General features: G+C 51.0%; 1 protein-coding gene across 7 annotated transcripts in view; it reads left to right on the top strand.

Moving 5' to 3' along the window:
• The window catches only part of PITPNM2 (phosphatidylinositol transfer protein, membrane-associated 2), an 85,296-nt gene that overhangs the window by 39,573 nt on the left and 29,494 nt on the right, over window positions 1-16,229 (top strand). For all 7 annotated transcript variants that reach the window (XM_012730988.1, XM_012730987.1, XM_012730989.1 and 4 more), the window contains one exon: window positions 13,002-13,174. In XM_012730988.1, coding sequence (XP_012586442.1) covers window positions 13,097-13,174 — 78 coding nt within the window. In that variant the 5' untranslated portion in view covers window positions 13,002-13,096. The remainder of the gene's footprint in view (window positions 1-13,001; window positions 13,175-16,229) is intronic.

Here is a 16,229-nt window from a genome sequence, read left to right as displayed (position 1 = left end):
TTGGGAGTTATCTCTTGCAAGAAACGGTGAACCCACCTGCTGTTTTTGTAAATAAAACGTTATTGGGATGCAGCCATGCCTATGTGTTAATATTTTCTGTGACTGACCAGTCATGGAGATGGAGACTGTGTGCACAGCCTGCAGCTGCAAGGCCTCAAATATTTATCCTGCTGCTCTTTACAGAAAATGTTTGGGGATCCCCATTCTGGAAAAATGAAAATAAAACATAGTTTCCGGTCTAGTATAGAAAAAGAAGGTATAGCTCACAAAACAAAGGGAATCCAGTGATAGGCAGATGAGGAGAAAAGAAGGAAATGTGGAATGAGAATCCAGTAAAACAGGAAGTGTGAACTCAGAATACCTGGCGATTCGAAAAGACCTCTGGCTGGGAATTTAGGGCACTGGGGGGGGGGGAGATCCCCAGGAGCTGGCTCCGGAAAGCTAGAACCTGGCCCCAAGAATTTCTACAGAAACTCTCCATGGAAAGATAAGCCCTCCAGCCAAAGAGTAGAACGGAGACCCTGAGCCATCCAGCCCCCGGGGGGCCCAGAGATGGCGGCCTGGAGGCCTGGGTCACAGAACGATGGTGATCATGCCTTTACGTAACAAAAGGTGAAATAAAAAATTGTGAAAAAAAGAAAAGCATTTTATATTTTATTGAAAATAAACAGTGATGCGGATTAGGGGGAGAAAGATCCCCAACCAAACCAACTGCACTTCAATTGGCGCATAATCGCAGCTGGGGGGAAGATTAGTAACTGGAAGCCAGATGTTAAAAATCACCCAGAATGCAGCACTGGAAAGAAGAGGAAGCCGTCGCAAGGATAGGAACACGGAAAAGGAACAGTCGTCTAGTTCAGAAAGAGAAGAGGAAAAACAAAAACAAAAACAGAGGCCATGTTGGAAGAGATAGCTGCACCTGCTGTGAATTTTCAAGAACTGATCATAGATACAGTGGAGAATCAGGCAGGGCCCCTCCCCTGCATCTTCCCGCGCAAGGGGGTGCCAAGCCTGCCACAGCCCAGCTGCTGGCCCTGCTTCCAGTTGGGCAGTGCCAGCCTGTGCCCGGAGCTGCACAGCCAGCTCTTCCCGAGTTAGGGGCCAGGGACTTTCTATGAGGCGTGTTGGCGGTTCCCTGGGTCTTTTCTCTGCCCTCCCTGCAGAGGCATGACATCCATCTCCAATGTCTACATTTTGTTCAATTTTCAGTGGTTTACTAGCCATGTAACTTTGGGGGTACATTTTCACACCTCCATGTGTGCACATGCTTCACTTGCCCTCCACCAACCTCCCGCGTGGGAATCTAATGAGGCTATGAAGGAGGCTAATAGCTCTACGCCAAAGGCCCTCTGAGCTGGGGAAACTTCAGGCAGGAGTGACCCCACAGCCTGGCTGGAGGGTGGAAGGCGGCTCCACTTTCCGGTCTGTATCCACCCCTCCCCGGGGCACTGATGGGCCTTGGATCCCGGATCCAGCTCAGCCTGCCTGTGCCCTCATGAGTCAAGCACCTGGACCTAATTGTGGGTGGCCTGAGGCCCCAGCACCCTTGCCTGCTCACCCAAGGGCCCGTCATTCAGGCCCTGGACCAGCCAAGAAACTCTAGTCCGCCCCCGCCCTTGACTTGCAGTGTGGCATGAGAGTGACTCAGCCCCTCTGGGCTCTCACCTCCTGCCCTTGGCGGCTTCCAAGTTCTGACTTGCTAACCAGATTGGTGAAAGGCAAGGCGCCTTGGGCATCTGAGAAGGGGGCACTGCAGCGTCACTCAGGTCCTCTCTTCTCTAAACCCAGCACCTAGAAAGGGACTGAGATGGCCCCAGGTGACTAACAAGCCCCACGGAGACAGCACCCTCTGTCTCTGAGGCTGTGCCCTTGTGCACACCCTTGGTGGGGGGCGAGTCTGGCTCAGTGCGCCCACAGCCTGAGTCACAGACGCTGTTACCCAGCACGCAGCAGGGAGGGCACACTGTTCTTGGAGAAGCCTTCATTTGCTCTGCGGAGCAGCTAACAGAGCAGTTTGTAATTAGCACGTTGGCTGCTTAGTGGTGTTATCTTCCTGCAGCAGGGTTTCTTGAACATTTGCCAGGCACACCTTCTTGAGTCCCTACTAAGCTCCAGGCCTTACGCCCCAGCGCCTGCTGAGAATGGGAAGAGGAGTCAGACGAATGTACTGCTGTCACTTCTGCCCAGCACCCTCCCAGGCCAGAGAAAGTCAGGCAAGGACCTGGTTTGGGTCCTGTGAACGGGGAAGGAGGCAGCGTGCAAGCAAAGTGGATTGTTTCTGAATGGGGCAAGCCCTAGGCTGGAGCCAGGCAGGAGGGGCTTCTCTGCAGACCAGGTATGGACTGAGTCTGGGATGGCGACCATGCGAGCTGGCTGTGCCAAGGCCCTGGGGCAGCAGCCGACAGGGAGGGGAGCTGACCTGCTGTCTTGACATAAGGGAGTCACTACCCAGTGGCGAGAGTGGCAAGCAGAGCCCAGGTCTGACGGACTGTCCCAGGCTTGGACCCTGGAAGGTAGAGTTCACTAGGCAGGCAGAGGGAGGCGCAGAGCAGGGCTAGGGAGGGAGGACAGAGGAGGCAGCCCAGGCCTAGCTACTGTCCTCCGGGACTCTGGATTCCCCTCTCAGTCCCCATCAGGGAGGTGGTAGGCTTTTCTTTTAACTGTGGTAAACACGCACGAAATGTACCACCTTAACCATCCACGTTAAGCCTAGAGGTCTGGAGAATCAAGTACATCCTCTGTGCTGTCATCACCACCCTCCAAAGTTGTTTCTTCTTCCCAAACAGAAGCTCTGTCCCCACTGCACACTAAGCCCCCCCTTGCTGCCCAGGCACCTACCACCTGCTGCTCTCTGTCACCCCCCCTAAGTGGAACCACACAACTTTGTCCTTCTGTGGCCGGCTCCAGTGATGTCCTGGAGGCCCATCCCTTTTACTGCCATTGCCACAATCTCTGTCCCTTTAGGCCTGAGCGGGCCCCCGCCAGGTCTTCGGTGGGTCCTGTCCTCGCCAGAAGCCTAAGCTTCGAGGCCTGGCTCTGGCACAGAGCCTGCTCTGCTCAGGGCAGAGAAGTTCTAAGTAGCCCAAGTGTCACATTTCCTGCCTGCAGGGAGTTGGGCTGGGCTTGTTGAGACTAGAATTAAGGACCTTATTGACGGGCTATGGAGCTGAGATCCTGGGCAGATTTCCTTTTGCTTATAAACCACCTGGGGAACTTGCTATAAGTAGATATTCTCTGGTCTTCCTCTCGCCTTTGGCAAAGCAGCCAGTTTGGGCTGGAACCCACGAGCCTGCTATTTGACGGAATCGTCAATCTTTATTTTCAAAATCAGTCTGAAGCATTAAAATAAAGTCAAACGATCATTCTTGATGGCTCCTGTGTGGGGTTATCCTCAGCCCCCCACTGCGCTACCCCGGCTAGGAGGCCATGTTCATCTGGGGGCCCTGGGTTTCTTCCAATTTCCTCAAGTGCTGATCTCCTCCTGCCTTTTCCTGACATGACGAGAGCTGACAGGTCCGGCTAGGGCTCACGGAGATGGGAAGCCCATCACTCCTGAGCTGGGCCCGCCTTGCTCACTGCACCAAAGTGATAAGCCGCCCCCTCCATCAGGCCCCTGGCTGTTGTTAGGGTTGGATGTCAGAGGTGAAGTGCCTTCTCCAAGGGTCTGACCCCACCTGCCAGCCTGCAGCAGGCATCTGATGACCCGACTGAGTCCTGCAGCATCTTGGCGTTGGACCCTGACCGGAAACACAGGGTGCAGTGATGAGATTTAGGGCCTTGTCTGGGTTTTGGTGCTGCAGGACTGCTCAGGGCTTGGGCCACCCAGTGCTGCTCAGGCCAGAGTGACCCCCTTGGGTGGGTGGAATGGAAACACCCATGTACACCTTGTTGGAAAGCCTGACAGATGGGTGAAACAGCACTCCCCCCACCCCCCGGACTTTCTGTGGGGTCATGCTTTGCTCCCCAGAGGACAGGGAAGCCAAAGCTGGGTGTGGTCTTCGTCCACACCCACCCTGGGACCCCCCTACCCTACCCTGGTCTCAGGGATCAGGCACTGCCTGGTTCCCCTCTACCCACTCCAGCAGCCCTCTCTCCCCTCCACTCGCTGAGCCTGCCTCCCGGATGTAGATGGTGGGGCCTGGCAGGGAGGTGCTGCTCTTCTCACTACCTGTGGGATGAACTTCTTTGCATACTATTCATACTAAAAGAGGGGTGGTGGGTTTGGGAAGCAGAGAGCAGAAAAGGGGGCTTCCCTGGAGGAAGAGGGGCCTAAGGGAGCCAGAAGGGAGGGTCCAGAAGCCCCAGAATGCCCAGGCCATAGAGGCTGCAGACCAGGCCCTCTCCTCCCCGAGACTCCACCTACCCCCAGCTGGCAGCACTTGCCATGGCCTGGCTGAAGCAGCTTCCAGACCTAATGGTCAGAATGCACTGACTGGGTTTGGATGGATTCCATCTCCATTGTCTGCTCAGCTTACCCCCTCCTAAATTCCATCTGTGACGTCAAACCCTGGCTAATCATGGAAAAACAGATTAGGTCCTGTAAACTCAATTCTCCTCCTCCCCCTCCCACCAGTGGGGCTCTCTGTGGCCTCCGCACGCTGCCTCACCTTCTACCCACTGGGGTATCTGCTTCTTGGAGTCACACCCAACACCCACCAGTGCTCCCCACTGTCCCCCCAGCCTGGCATCCCATACCTTTGAGCTAAACTGTTTTTGTTCCCACAGTGCCTGGAGGTCCCTGAAGCCCCTTGTCCCTCCCCGGGGAGGACTTGAAGGTGTCCGTTTTGGGGGAGACCTGCCTTTGATTCTTGGGTACACCCAAGTGGTCAGTTGAGGGCCTCTTTGTTCTGGTTTCCCTATGTGGCTTCTGGGGAGACAGACTGCCCGAGGAGGAGGAGCCCACGGCCTGGGCACAGGCAGGACATAGCCTGAGTCCTGCACCTTGTCCGGGGCTGGCCTCACCCACCCTCCCAAGACTCCCTGGCCACCGTGCCAAGTGACCCTGACTGCATCAAGGCTGAACTGCTCTTTTCTGAGACACCCATGCACTGGCGGCTATGGCTCCTTCTTGGTGCTGGATATGGGGACTCGTTAAGCCCAAGCTTCATCGAGCCTAGGGCCAAATGCCACCTTTGAGGCTTGCTCTAGGCTCATCCCATGCCCCCTGGAGAGGGTGTACATGGGTGGTTTTATGGCCGGAGTCACCCAGCTCCTAGCCCAGTTCCCCTCCCAGAAGGGCTTCCTGAGACTTGTAGCTTCTCTCTTCCCTCTTGCTGCTCCAGGCCCCGAAAGCCACCCCATGAAAGCAGTGAAAGAGAATTACATTGAACCTGTCACAGCTGTGGCAGGGGTGGAGGCGAAATGTGTGCCTGGGTCCCACAGCCAGCAGAAGTAGGGGACAATGAGATTGTGTATGGCTCAACACTCGGGGAGGGGTCCGAGGCCAGGCCACGCATGAGCGCAGCCACCCAGCCCTCTCTCCCTGGGTGGGGCAGGGGCTTCCTGTGCTCTCTTGCACCTTGTCTCAGGCTCAGCCAGAAAGCAAGGGTCACCGGCCACCAGGCAACTTGTGCCCTTCCTGTGCCCTGGTGCTGGACTTAGTGTGGAACAGCCCAGCCATGTCCCCCAAAGCTCTTGAGTGCTCCCTGGGTGCTGGTAGGAACTGGGCAAAGCATCCTCTGTGTTTTATTTAACCCACCAAGTTCCCCCAAAGGTGGGTGCTCTTCTCCTATTTTGGGGAAGAGGAAATGAAAGATTGAAGAGATTAAACAGTTTGCTCACAGGCACAGGTGAGAGATAGTAGGCCTGGCTGTTGTGACCCCCACACCTCCCTATAAAGTGTGTTTTAGAGAAAGAATGTGAGTAAAGTTGTCCCCAATTCCAGCAACTGAGATGCCCCCTATTAGACCAGGTGACCATTATTCTAGGTGCTGTGTACAAATAGAATTAGGAAAGTGCGTCTCACCCAACATGTTTTATTATTATTGTTATTATTGTTGAATTTGTCTTTATTTTTTCATAATTTGAAACCAGACCTTTACCAAGTAGCCCTTTCATCTTTTATACAGTCACCCTTTGGATATTAAAAATATTATATGATATTTCACTATAGAAAAACATGATCCTCTTGTTGTAAATATGAGTGACTAATAGGGGCCCAACTCCACTGGCAAGAAATTCTGGAGGACGTTCAACTCTTCTTGACTATGCACACTTCCATTTTAATATCATTACAGAAATAATTTCCTAAATTCACTTTTATAATTCCATTTATATTCCTTTTTTAATATAATAGTTTATTTTTACATCATTTTGTGCCTTTTCCCATCTCAGTTGTAATCCCTGTGGGCTTCCCATTACCAGATCACCCATGTGCCATCACCATAGTCCAGTGCACTTCACCCCCACTACCCCATTTTTGATCCCCTGTAAAATACTTCTGGTATATAGTTGTTCATTATTACTCCTTACTCCCCCACCCACTCACCCCTCGGTCCTTTATGCTCCTGCTATGAGTGAAACCATGGGTATTTTTCCTTTTCTTTCTGGCTTATTTCACTGAGCATGATCCCTTCTAGCTCCATCCATGTTGCTGCAAAAGGCATGAGTTTATCTTTTTTGATTGCTGAGTGATATTCCATTGTGTATATGCACTACATCTTTTTAATCCAGTCATCTACTTTTGGACATTTGGGCTGATTACATTTCTTTCCTATTATAAATAAAGCAGCAATAAACATGGGGGTACAGGTGTCTTTTTGAATCAGTGTTTTTGTGTCTTTTGGGTAGATACCTAGGAGTGGGATTGCTGGGTCATAGGGAAGCTCCATGTTTAGCAGTTTGAGGAACCTCCAAACAGTTTTCCATAGTGGTTGTACTAGTTTGCATTCCCACCAGCAGTGCAGGAGAGTTCCTTTTTCTCCACATCCTCGCCAACATTTGTTGTTGCTAGTTGTTTTAAAATGTGCCATTCTTACTGGTGTGAGGTGATATCTCATTGTGGTTTGAATTTGCCTCTCCCTTATTACAAGTAACCCAACATGTATTTTTAAAATAAAAATCAAATGATATTTGTCTTGAATTAGCCAAAGACACATTTCCACTTATATGAGTCTAAAATGAAATAGAAAGGAACTTGTGAACTTTTGAAAAACATTTCAACCTCAGTGTTCCTAAAAATGTTAAAATTAAGGAAGGAAAAGAGAAAACATTCTTTTTAAGCAACTTGTTTGAGAGTCGCATGCCATACAATTTACTCATTTAAAGCATATAGTTCAACAGGTTTTGGTATATTTATCTTTTTTTAAAAAAAATTATTTATTTATGCATACAGAACTAGGGTACAGGCCAGAGGTGCAGGGCGTGAGAAGAATTATCAGAAACAGAGTGAGGAGCAGAACAGGCAGATTGATGAAGTGCACTGCTGAGGGGAGCAGTGGGTGAGAAAGGAGAGGTCTGTTGTGCCATGTGAACTTGCACTGAAGCAGGTGCAGCTAGCTTGCAGTGCTGCACTTTAACCCACTGTAAAACCAGGGAGGGCCCTACTCATCATTTTTTAAAACTATATTTTCTACTTTATTGCAAGTGAATAGGAACTACTGTTTGAGCTCTCTCTCTCTTTTTTTTATTTATTCAGACAGAACTGGGGCACATGCCAGACATGCAGGGGCAGTGAGAGGCCTTTACCAGAGACAGTGGGGAGCAGAACAGACAGATCAGCCCTCCCTGGTGGCACAGTGGGCTAAAGCGCAGCATTGCAAGCCAGCACAGCCACTTCAGTAAGAGTTCCATCCCAGCCCTGGAGTTGATCCACATGGCGCAGCAGACCCCCCTTCTCCCCTCAGCAGCTCCCCTCAGCAATATACTTCATCGATCTGACTCCTGCTCCTCACTCTGTCTCTGGTGAATCCTCTCATCACCTCTGAACCTCTGGTTTGTACCCCAGTTCTGTATGCATAAAAAAAAATAAATCTTAAAAAAAAAAAACACCAGGCAGATCTATGAAGTACACTGCTGAGGCGAGTAGCAAATGGGTCAGGAGAGGTCTGCCGCGCAGGTATCAAACTGGCATTGAAGCAGCTGTGGTTAGCTTGCAGTGCTGGGTCCCAACCTTGCACCACCAGGGAGGGCCCTACTCATCATTTTTTAATTGTGGTAAATGTACACACATCTGTATAGAGAGAGAATGTGAAGCCTGCGATATTTGCCACTTTCAGCATGCAATTCCATGATATTTGTACATTTACAATATTGTGCAACTGTTGCAACTGCCATTTCCTAAACTTTTTTGTCACTCAAGTAGAAACTTTGTAGTCATTACACTAACCCCCATACCCCATCTCCCCACCCTGGAAACCTCTAATTTACTTTCGGAAAGAAAAATGTTTAAAGGTTGAAGTCATAATGTTTTAACTTATAAACTTAAATTTTGTAGAACTTTCAGGTTCACAGTTTCAGATAATTCCTATCTACTGTCTGCTCAGCCTCCCACCATCAGCATCTCCCACGGGGTGGTACTTTTGTATTAATGAATATTAGCATCTTAAGTCAATATTTAGGGTTCACTCTGGGTGTTTAATGCTATGTCCATCTCTGCAGTTTCAGACAAAGCGGTCCTCTGCCTTAAATATCCCTGTGTTCTGCCTACTCAGACCTCACTGACTTCTTATATTTATTTTTTTATCCATACAAGAACTGGGTTACAGTCCAGAAGTACGGGGTGAGAGGGTTCATTAGAGCCAAAATGGGGAACATAACAGGCAGGCAGACTGAAATACACTTCTGAGGAGATGGGGTTGAAACAGAAGAGATACGCTGTGCCACGTAGGTCACCTCCCTGGCCTGGGGTCAGACTCTTGCTGCAGTGGCTGGTGATAGATAGCTTGATAGCACTGAGACTGTAACCCCTGCGCAACCTGGGAGGACCCTCATCAATTTTTTATTCTACATAACAAGCTAACATCCATGCTATGAAAATTGTGAAAATTATCATCCACCTCTGTGCTTCCTTAATTTTTAACTATACTACTAGGGTACATTGTCTCAGTTTTAATAGTCTTTTCAATAAACATGACTGCTACAATTTCAAAAATACTAATTCAGTCTTTACCAGGATCTCTCCATTGATGAATGTTGGATTTATCTTTTGGTTGGTTGGGAATCAGCACCAGGTCCTTTTGTTTGAGGACTTAATGGATATCCCAGCCCCTGAATTTATGTTAGAATGTCTGTTAACTTTCTACTTGAAGGACAGTTTAGCTGGATATAAATTTCTGGATCCTGGTTTCTTTCTCCTAGAGCTCTGTAGATATGGTTTCACTGTTTTCTGAAATTGTGTTGCTGTAGAGGGATCTGATTCTCTTCAGCCCATCTCTCTGTGCCACTGGCTACAGGGTTCTTCCCTTGTCCTTTCAGGTATCTTTTTTTAAAAAGGTTTTTTTTTTAATGCATGCAGAACTGGGGTATAAGTCAGGGGTGCAGGGGTGGTGAGAGGATTCACCAGAGACAGAGCAGGGAACAGAACAGGACGACTGACAAAGTACACTGCTGAGGGGAGCAGCGGGCGGGTCAGACGAGGTCTGCCGCGCCATGTGGGTCACCTCCGGGGCAGGTATTAAATTCATACTGAAGTGTCTTTAGCTGCTTAGTGTCGTGCTTTAACCTGCTGTGCCACCAGGAAGGGCCTAAGCTAACTTTTATAGGATGATCTTCATGTAATCATATCAATAAGCTTTTCTAGGCCACAGAAGGGCAATTAATATGTCAAGTCAAGTCTTTTTTTCTAGTTCAGGTGATTTCTTTCAGTCTGTATTTGCCTATTTACCCCACCATCCATTTTCTGTTGTCCTTTTCCTTCAGTGATCACACTGATTATGTACATGTTCCTTTGGTCTCCCATACCTGCCTTGTGAGTGTTCTTTTTTAATTTTGTCTGATTTCCTCAAAACCACCCACCACATCTCTGGAAGCTTATTTATTCATGGCTGATAACAAGGTTTTTAAGAAATATCTGTAATGTGTTTATTTTTCTCTCCTGTTCTTCCCCCAGAGCACTACTGACTTACTTTTCAGCTTTCATTTCTTTCTGTTGTCTAATCATCTTTTAAAAATTTCTGTTGGGCCTGCCCTGGTGGTGCAGCAGATTAAAGCGCAGCACTATGAAGCTATCTGCAGCCACTGCAGCACGTGTTCAATCCCCAGCCAGGGAGGTGACCCATATGCCGTGGCCAACATCTCCTGGCCTGCCTACTGCTCCCCTCAGGAGTATATTTCACTCATTCTGCCTGTTCTGCTTCCCACTCTGTTTCAGGTGATTCCTCTCACCCCCACATCTCTGGCCTGTACCCGAGTTCTTGTATGCGTAATAAAATAAATCTTTAAAAAAAATTTCTGTCTCTTCCCTTACCCTTCTGCATCTACCAGTGTTTCAGAGGTTCTGGTTGTTAACTTCTCTGTTTCTGTGGAGAACTGTTTTTTGAAGTCTTTCTCTGGCTGATTCCACTGGTGATGTTCTTCATTTGCCCTACACCCTTAATGCCCAGGACCTGTGGGTTCCTTTATGATTCTTATCTCTAGCTGCCTTCTCAGTATCTGGGCGTAGAAGTTCAGGAAGGCATCTGGAGCAAGGTGCAGCTGCAACTGAGGCTGACTTATTGTCCGAAGTCTCTTCCCAGAGCTGTTATGTCATCTCCGTCAGGTTTTGGGCTGCTCAAGGTTATTGTGGCTCAAAGCCAAATTCCTCAGGCCATTAACCCTGTATTATGGGCAACCCTTATTTGCTCTTCCCTCCCATGACCCACACCATTCCTGGCATCTCCCTTAACTAGGAAAACTGAGTTCTGTCTCAGAAGTGGCGTGTGGGGTGATGTTCCCCTGGCTGTCAACCTACTTCCATTGCACAGTGTAAGCTCTTGTCTCTGCGGGTCCTGCAGTACTATTCCGTTGGCCCCACGCTAGAAATCACCCGAGCGCCCATGAACATGAATGGGTGTAGTACCTTGTCTCAATGAAATAGTGAGCAGTGATGAGAATGAACCATCTACAACTACTTGCAGCAGCTGGGAAGAATCCTGGGAACATAATGCTGATCAGAAGAAGCAGAAGCCAAAGAGCATATGATTCCCCAGAAAATTGCCTTGTCTGCAGGTCATAAACAGTTGGGATCGACAGTTCATGGACTTCAACCTAATATAAAGTACAACAGAAAAAGGGAAGACAGGGTTGCTCTGGGAGGGATATGACTGGAAGGGCCACTAGGGAGGCCCCACACTATCACTTTTCTGTTCCCTGGTCTTTTCTGGCTTTTGCTGGTCGCCTGGGGGAACTGCATATATGAAAATGCATCCAACTTAACGCGGTGCACATTTTTGGTAATATCTGAGGCTCCACCAACAAGTGAAAAAGTCATGGAGCCGCATCTCTTCTCCCCAGCATCCACAGCCCTTGCTCTCTCATCTAACTGGTAGGAATTGATGTGTGTGCGTATGTGTGTGCGTATATGTGTGTGTGTGGGGGGGGTGAGGTGGGTCTCAGGCTCCTTCCTTGTTTGCAAGATGTGGCTTGGGGATAGTGTGTCCTCTTTTCATCAACCACAGTGGCTTTATCTTCACTGGGTTAAGGTTAAGTTCATGTTCCGCCCACTACCTTCAACCGGAAGTCGGAATAGAGTGGTATGGCTCAAAAGAAACAGCCTGATTTCCTTAACTTAACAACAACTGGAGCCAGGCACCCAGAGTCCACTCATGTTGTTCTCCCCAGCTATGCCCACAGGCTAGTAGGTGTGGGGAGCTGCCAGCCTTTCCCTGGGGCTGCTTGATGGACAGTGCTTGCTTCCAAGTGGTAATGTGGGTTGAGGCTTGAGCTCGTGGTCATGCCTTGTCAGGTGGGTGACTTGGAAGCCAGTGAATTAACCTGAACTCCTGTGCAGCCAGGCTACAGGAAACAGCCCCATCTCTGTTTTGATCATGCTGTCCCTACGTCCAGGTCTGCAAGGGGCTTCCATGTGCCAGCCACCTCCCCAGGGATACCTACCCCACAGGAGCTTTTCACCCAAATATGCACCATCCCTGCCCTATCTCCAGTCTGGAATGAACACTTGCCTGAGTCCTCTTAGACACGCTGTGATGCCCCACTGCGGTGCTGCCTGGCCTGTCCAGTGGCCCCTGGCTCCAGTGGGGAGGACATCCCACTGTGGCATCCTGCCCCTTGTCACTCTGGCTGTACCGCCAGCATATTCTTTCTAAATCTGCCACTGCCCATCTCAGAACATGTCCCTCAACTTCCAATAACTCTGGGGTGATGCCAAATACATTGACAGCAAGGCCCCCTCACCTGGGTCTTGGCTGGGCTGGGGTGTGGGGGGGCATCATTTACTGACAGTGCCTCCTTCAGGCACTAAGCTGTGTTGTTTTGTTTTGTTAATTTGATTGCTTTAGGTGCAATCAAATCTTCCAAGAAGCTACATGAGTGAACTGTGAGCTTATTTTTAATCACTTACTGTGATGCAACCCCTGCTATGGGCAGCCACCACTTATCTCTCCTACCTCCAAGACCTGACCTGAGGTCAGCATTGGAGTAGGGGTCGGAAACAGTCAGTGTTGGACTGAAACGGACCCCGCTCCCACTTCTGGGCCTCTGCCATGCAAGATTTTATGTGTCCTTCCTGCTTTCTCATCACTGCTGCCACCTCCCTGCAGACCCAGAGTAGGGTGCTGAACTGCCCCTGAAACTGGAGCCCTGCTCTTTCCTCTCAGGCACACTACCCCTCCTGCTGCCGCCGGCTAGTGGGGCAGGGGCTTTTATTTCCTGGCTGTTGAGCAGTTTTCCTGCGTCCTTTACAAGATTGCTTAGCAAACAGGAAGGTGGAGGCTGGGAGGTAAGGGGGCTCCTGTGTCATCGGTACAGGGCTTCTAGCCTCCATCCAGCCTGGGACCCCAACTGTGAGCTGTTGTACCCCACCAGCCTTTGCAGAATGTGACTCCTGGCTTCTCTCTTTCTCCAAGGGGTGCTTGGTGAATTTTGTCATGGTGGTTTAAGGAGCCTCTTCTAGAAGTTCCAGCGTGCAGTTCCCCATCAACGGGAAGGCTTGGACTCCAAGATGATTGTGAAGGAATATCGGATTCCTCTGCCAATGACTGTAGAGGAGTACCGCATCGCTCAGCTGTACATGATACAGGTGGGTGTCAGGTGGCGTGTGTGTGGTTGGGGGGGGGGGGTGGCGGCTGCCCAGTGGGCTCCCAGAGGTGTCTGGCCCTAAGCTCGATGATCAGTGCGGCCGTGTGTGGGGCCGGTGGTGGCCCTGTCTTGCTTGAATGCTGTTCACAGCACCAACAGTACTGTCACTCTTGGCATTTCACCGTGGTCCAGACAGTGTCCTTATGTTTAATCAGCTCAGGCTACCATGACAAGATGCCCAGATGGGGCAGCTTAAACAACAGCTTTTATTTCCCACAGTTCTCCAGACTGAAGTCCATGATCAAGGTGCCTGCAGATTTGGGGCCCTGTACAGCCTCTTCCCACTTGTGGAAGCCATCTTCTCAGCACAGGGGGCTCTCTAGGATCACTTTGGGAAAGGACACTGTTTGGGAAAGGCAGCTGTCTTTCTGCTTGAGGTGGAAGACGAACCTGCCTCAGCCTCCATGCTCATCTGGCCTCTCCTCCTCTGTACGCCCCACCTGGGCCACAGGTGTAGGGAACCCTGGCCTAATTGGGCCTCCGTTTTCATTCTGGGTTTGCTCAAGGGGCTCCCACCCTTCTTGTCATGAAGCCCCCCATCCCTGAGACCTGATCACCCCCTGAAGGCCCTACCTCTTCTCACCATTGTGGTTTGCTTTAGTTGGGGAAACATTTAGTCCATAGCACACCCATCTGACAGGAAGACAAGAAGGTGGGAGGCCCCAAGTTCAGCGACTGGCCCAGGAGCGCACATCCTGGCTTGTGCCTTTCCAACAGTAGTTTCAGCCATGTAACTTGTTCGTAGAGTTAGATGCAGATTGGAGGTGACAGGCCAGAAAACACCCCACCCCCTGACATTGCCAGCCTCCCTGCTGTGTCTGATTCCCTTGGAACATGGGCTGGGGGGTCCCAGCCCTTTGCCAGAGCAGTCTTTCTGTTTGAAGGTAGAGGATGAACCTGCCTCAGCCTCCCTGCTCATCTGGCCTCTCCACCTCGGTATGCCCCCACCTGGGCCATAGGTGTGGGGAAATCTGGCCTACTGGGCCTCCATTTTCATCCTGGGTTTGCTCAAGGGGTTCCCACCCTTCAGCCCAATCTAGGAGCTAGTTCCCAGCTCTCCATGGAGCCTGGAACCCCTGCTCCAATCTGGGAGGGGCTCAGCAAGATGGGAGGGTTGAAACTGCCCTCTCTCCCCTGCTGCCAGGGGCTTGGCTGGGAAAAGAACAGAAGGCAAGCGTGGCCTCTCTGGGGCTGTTTGCTGCAAGCAGCTTCCAAAGTGCCACTCGATTCCCTCTTGAACCACTTACCCTGTAATTACTCCTAAAGAGCAGGGAGCGGAGAGGAGACTTCCAGCAGCCCCCAGTTCTGAGTGCACTCGGAAACCATTCTACCCTCAAGGATCAAGCTGAGTAGCTGCCGGTCCTGTGGCTTCTTGATTCCCCACCAAGCCGGGATGCCCAGCCTTGGGGCAGCTCAGCCCTGCAGGCTAAGGCAGGCATCAGGATCCCCAGTGCCTGACTTGCGGCTTCTAGGGTCTCCAGAACTATTCTGGAGTATATTTTGAGGTTTCTTTTTTTCTTGAATTATCAGCCTTTATGCTTCTAATTGATGTAAAAGATCCCCTGCCTCCCTGGGGGTGCCAGTTCTGGGCAGCTCTGTTGGTTATCTTTGAGCTGGGGCCCTGGGAGCTGACTCTTGCCCGGGTTGGTGGCAGGATGGGCACTGTCTCCAGTTGTCCCCCCACCTCACAGCCTGAGAGCCGGCTTGTCTGCTCACTGGGCTCATGTCTGCCGCCCTGAGCTCTCAGGTCTTTCCTGAGCTCCTTCTCAGTGACTGTGTGTGTGTGTGTGTGTGTGTGTGTGAGTGTGTATACATCTGCTTCCCTGTGAAAATCTTGAAACTGTCCCCTTGGGAAAGGCTTTCTGTTGGGAGGAGGGTGTGGTGGAGAGGCTGGCTCAGCTGAGGCCTTCAGCATGTTGGAAAGGGGATGGTTGGTTCTCCCTGCCAAGCCAGGGGCAGGTCTACCAAGGAGTCAGAGCCACCAAGAGCAGGTCTGTGGGCCCCAAGTAGGAGGAAAGCTACCAGCCTGGGTGAAGGAGGGCAGTGGGCAGCAGAGGGGGAGAGGAAACTCTGCCCCCCAAGCCCATGATTCACCATGTCCTTGCGCGCACTGTCTCTGGGCTGGGGCTTCCGTGCTGTGTGTCCTCATGGTTCCCTATCAGGTCGCCTTACCAAGAAGCACCCGCATGCTCGGAGTCCCTACAGCGCAGTGGCGTGAGGCTGCATTCTGCACCCCACCCCAGCCCTAACAGAACCAGCACATGGGGCCCCTGCCCACACCCTGCTGCCACTGTGCTCGTGAGGCTGGAACAGCTGTTTGGACTGGGGGACTGGGGTGCCTTTGTTGCACGTCTTGTTGTTTGGATTGAGGTGAAATTCATCTCACAAACATAACCATTTCAAAGTGAACAATTGAGTGGCATTTAGTGCATCCCTACCTCGATCAGGTTCTAGGACATCTTCATCACCCGAAGCAGTCCCACACCCACTAGCACCCACCCTGGGTTCCGCTCCCAGTGTGACCACTGTCCTGCCTCTATCTTTGGGTGTTTCCTAGAAGTGTGTCCCTCTCCTCCAACCCCGATCAAACTTAGCAGTCTGTCTGAGGTTTGCCCAGCTACAGTGGGTCCACACTTATCCATCCCTCTTATCAGTCGGACACGCTCTTTATCCGTTCATCTGTGGGTCTGCATTTGGAAGCCCAGTGCCTCCCCCCAGGAGTCCCATGAGGGTAGCCAGGGACCTTGGGGCGCTGGCGAGGCCTGGGTAGGGGCAGCAAGGAGCTGGCAGCCATGGGAGAGCACTGGCTCAGCTCTGCCTTCTGTCGGCCTCACACAGCCCCTCTGCCAAGGCCCCTCAGATCAGCTTCCCATTGTGCAGAGAGGGGAACTGCCTGCAGCTTTGAAGTGCTCTTCCTGCCCCACCCAGTGGTCCTGAGGGCTCTGGACCCACTGGCAGTTTCAGAGGGTGGGGTGACATGACAGGGAGGGAGAGGT

This window comes from Condylura cristata, unplaced genomic scaffold, assembly GCF_000260355.1.
Source record: "Condylura cristata isolate star-nosed mole 26May11 unplaced genomic scaffold, ConCri1.0 scaffold00029, whole genome shotgun sequence".
Classification (NCBI taxonomy): Eukaryota; Metazoa; Chordata; class Mammalia; order Eulipotyphla; family Talpidae; genus Condylura; species Condylura cristata.
Note: the sequence above shows the minus strand (reverse complement) of the source record. Positions and strands in the feature narration are given on the sequence as shown.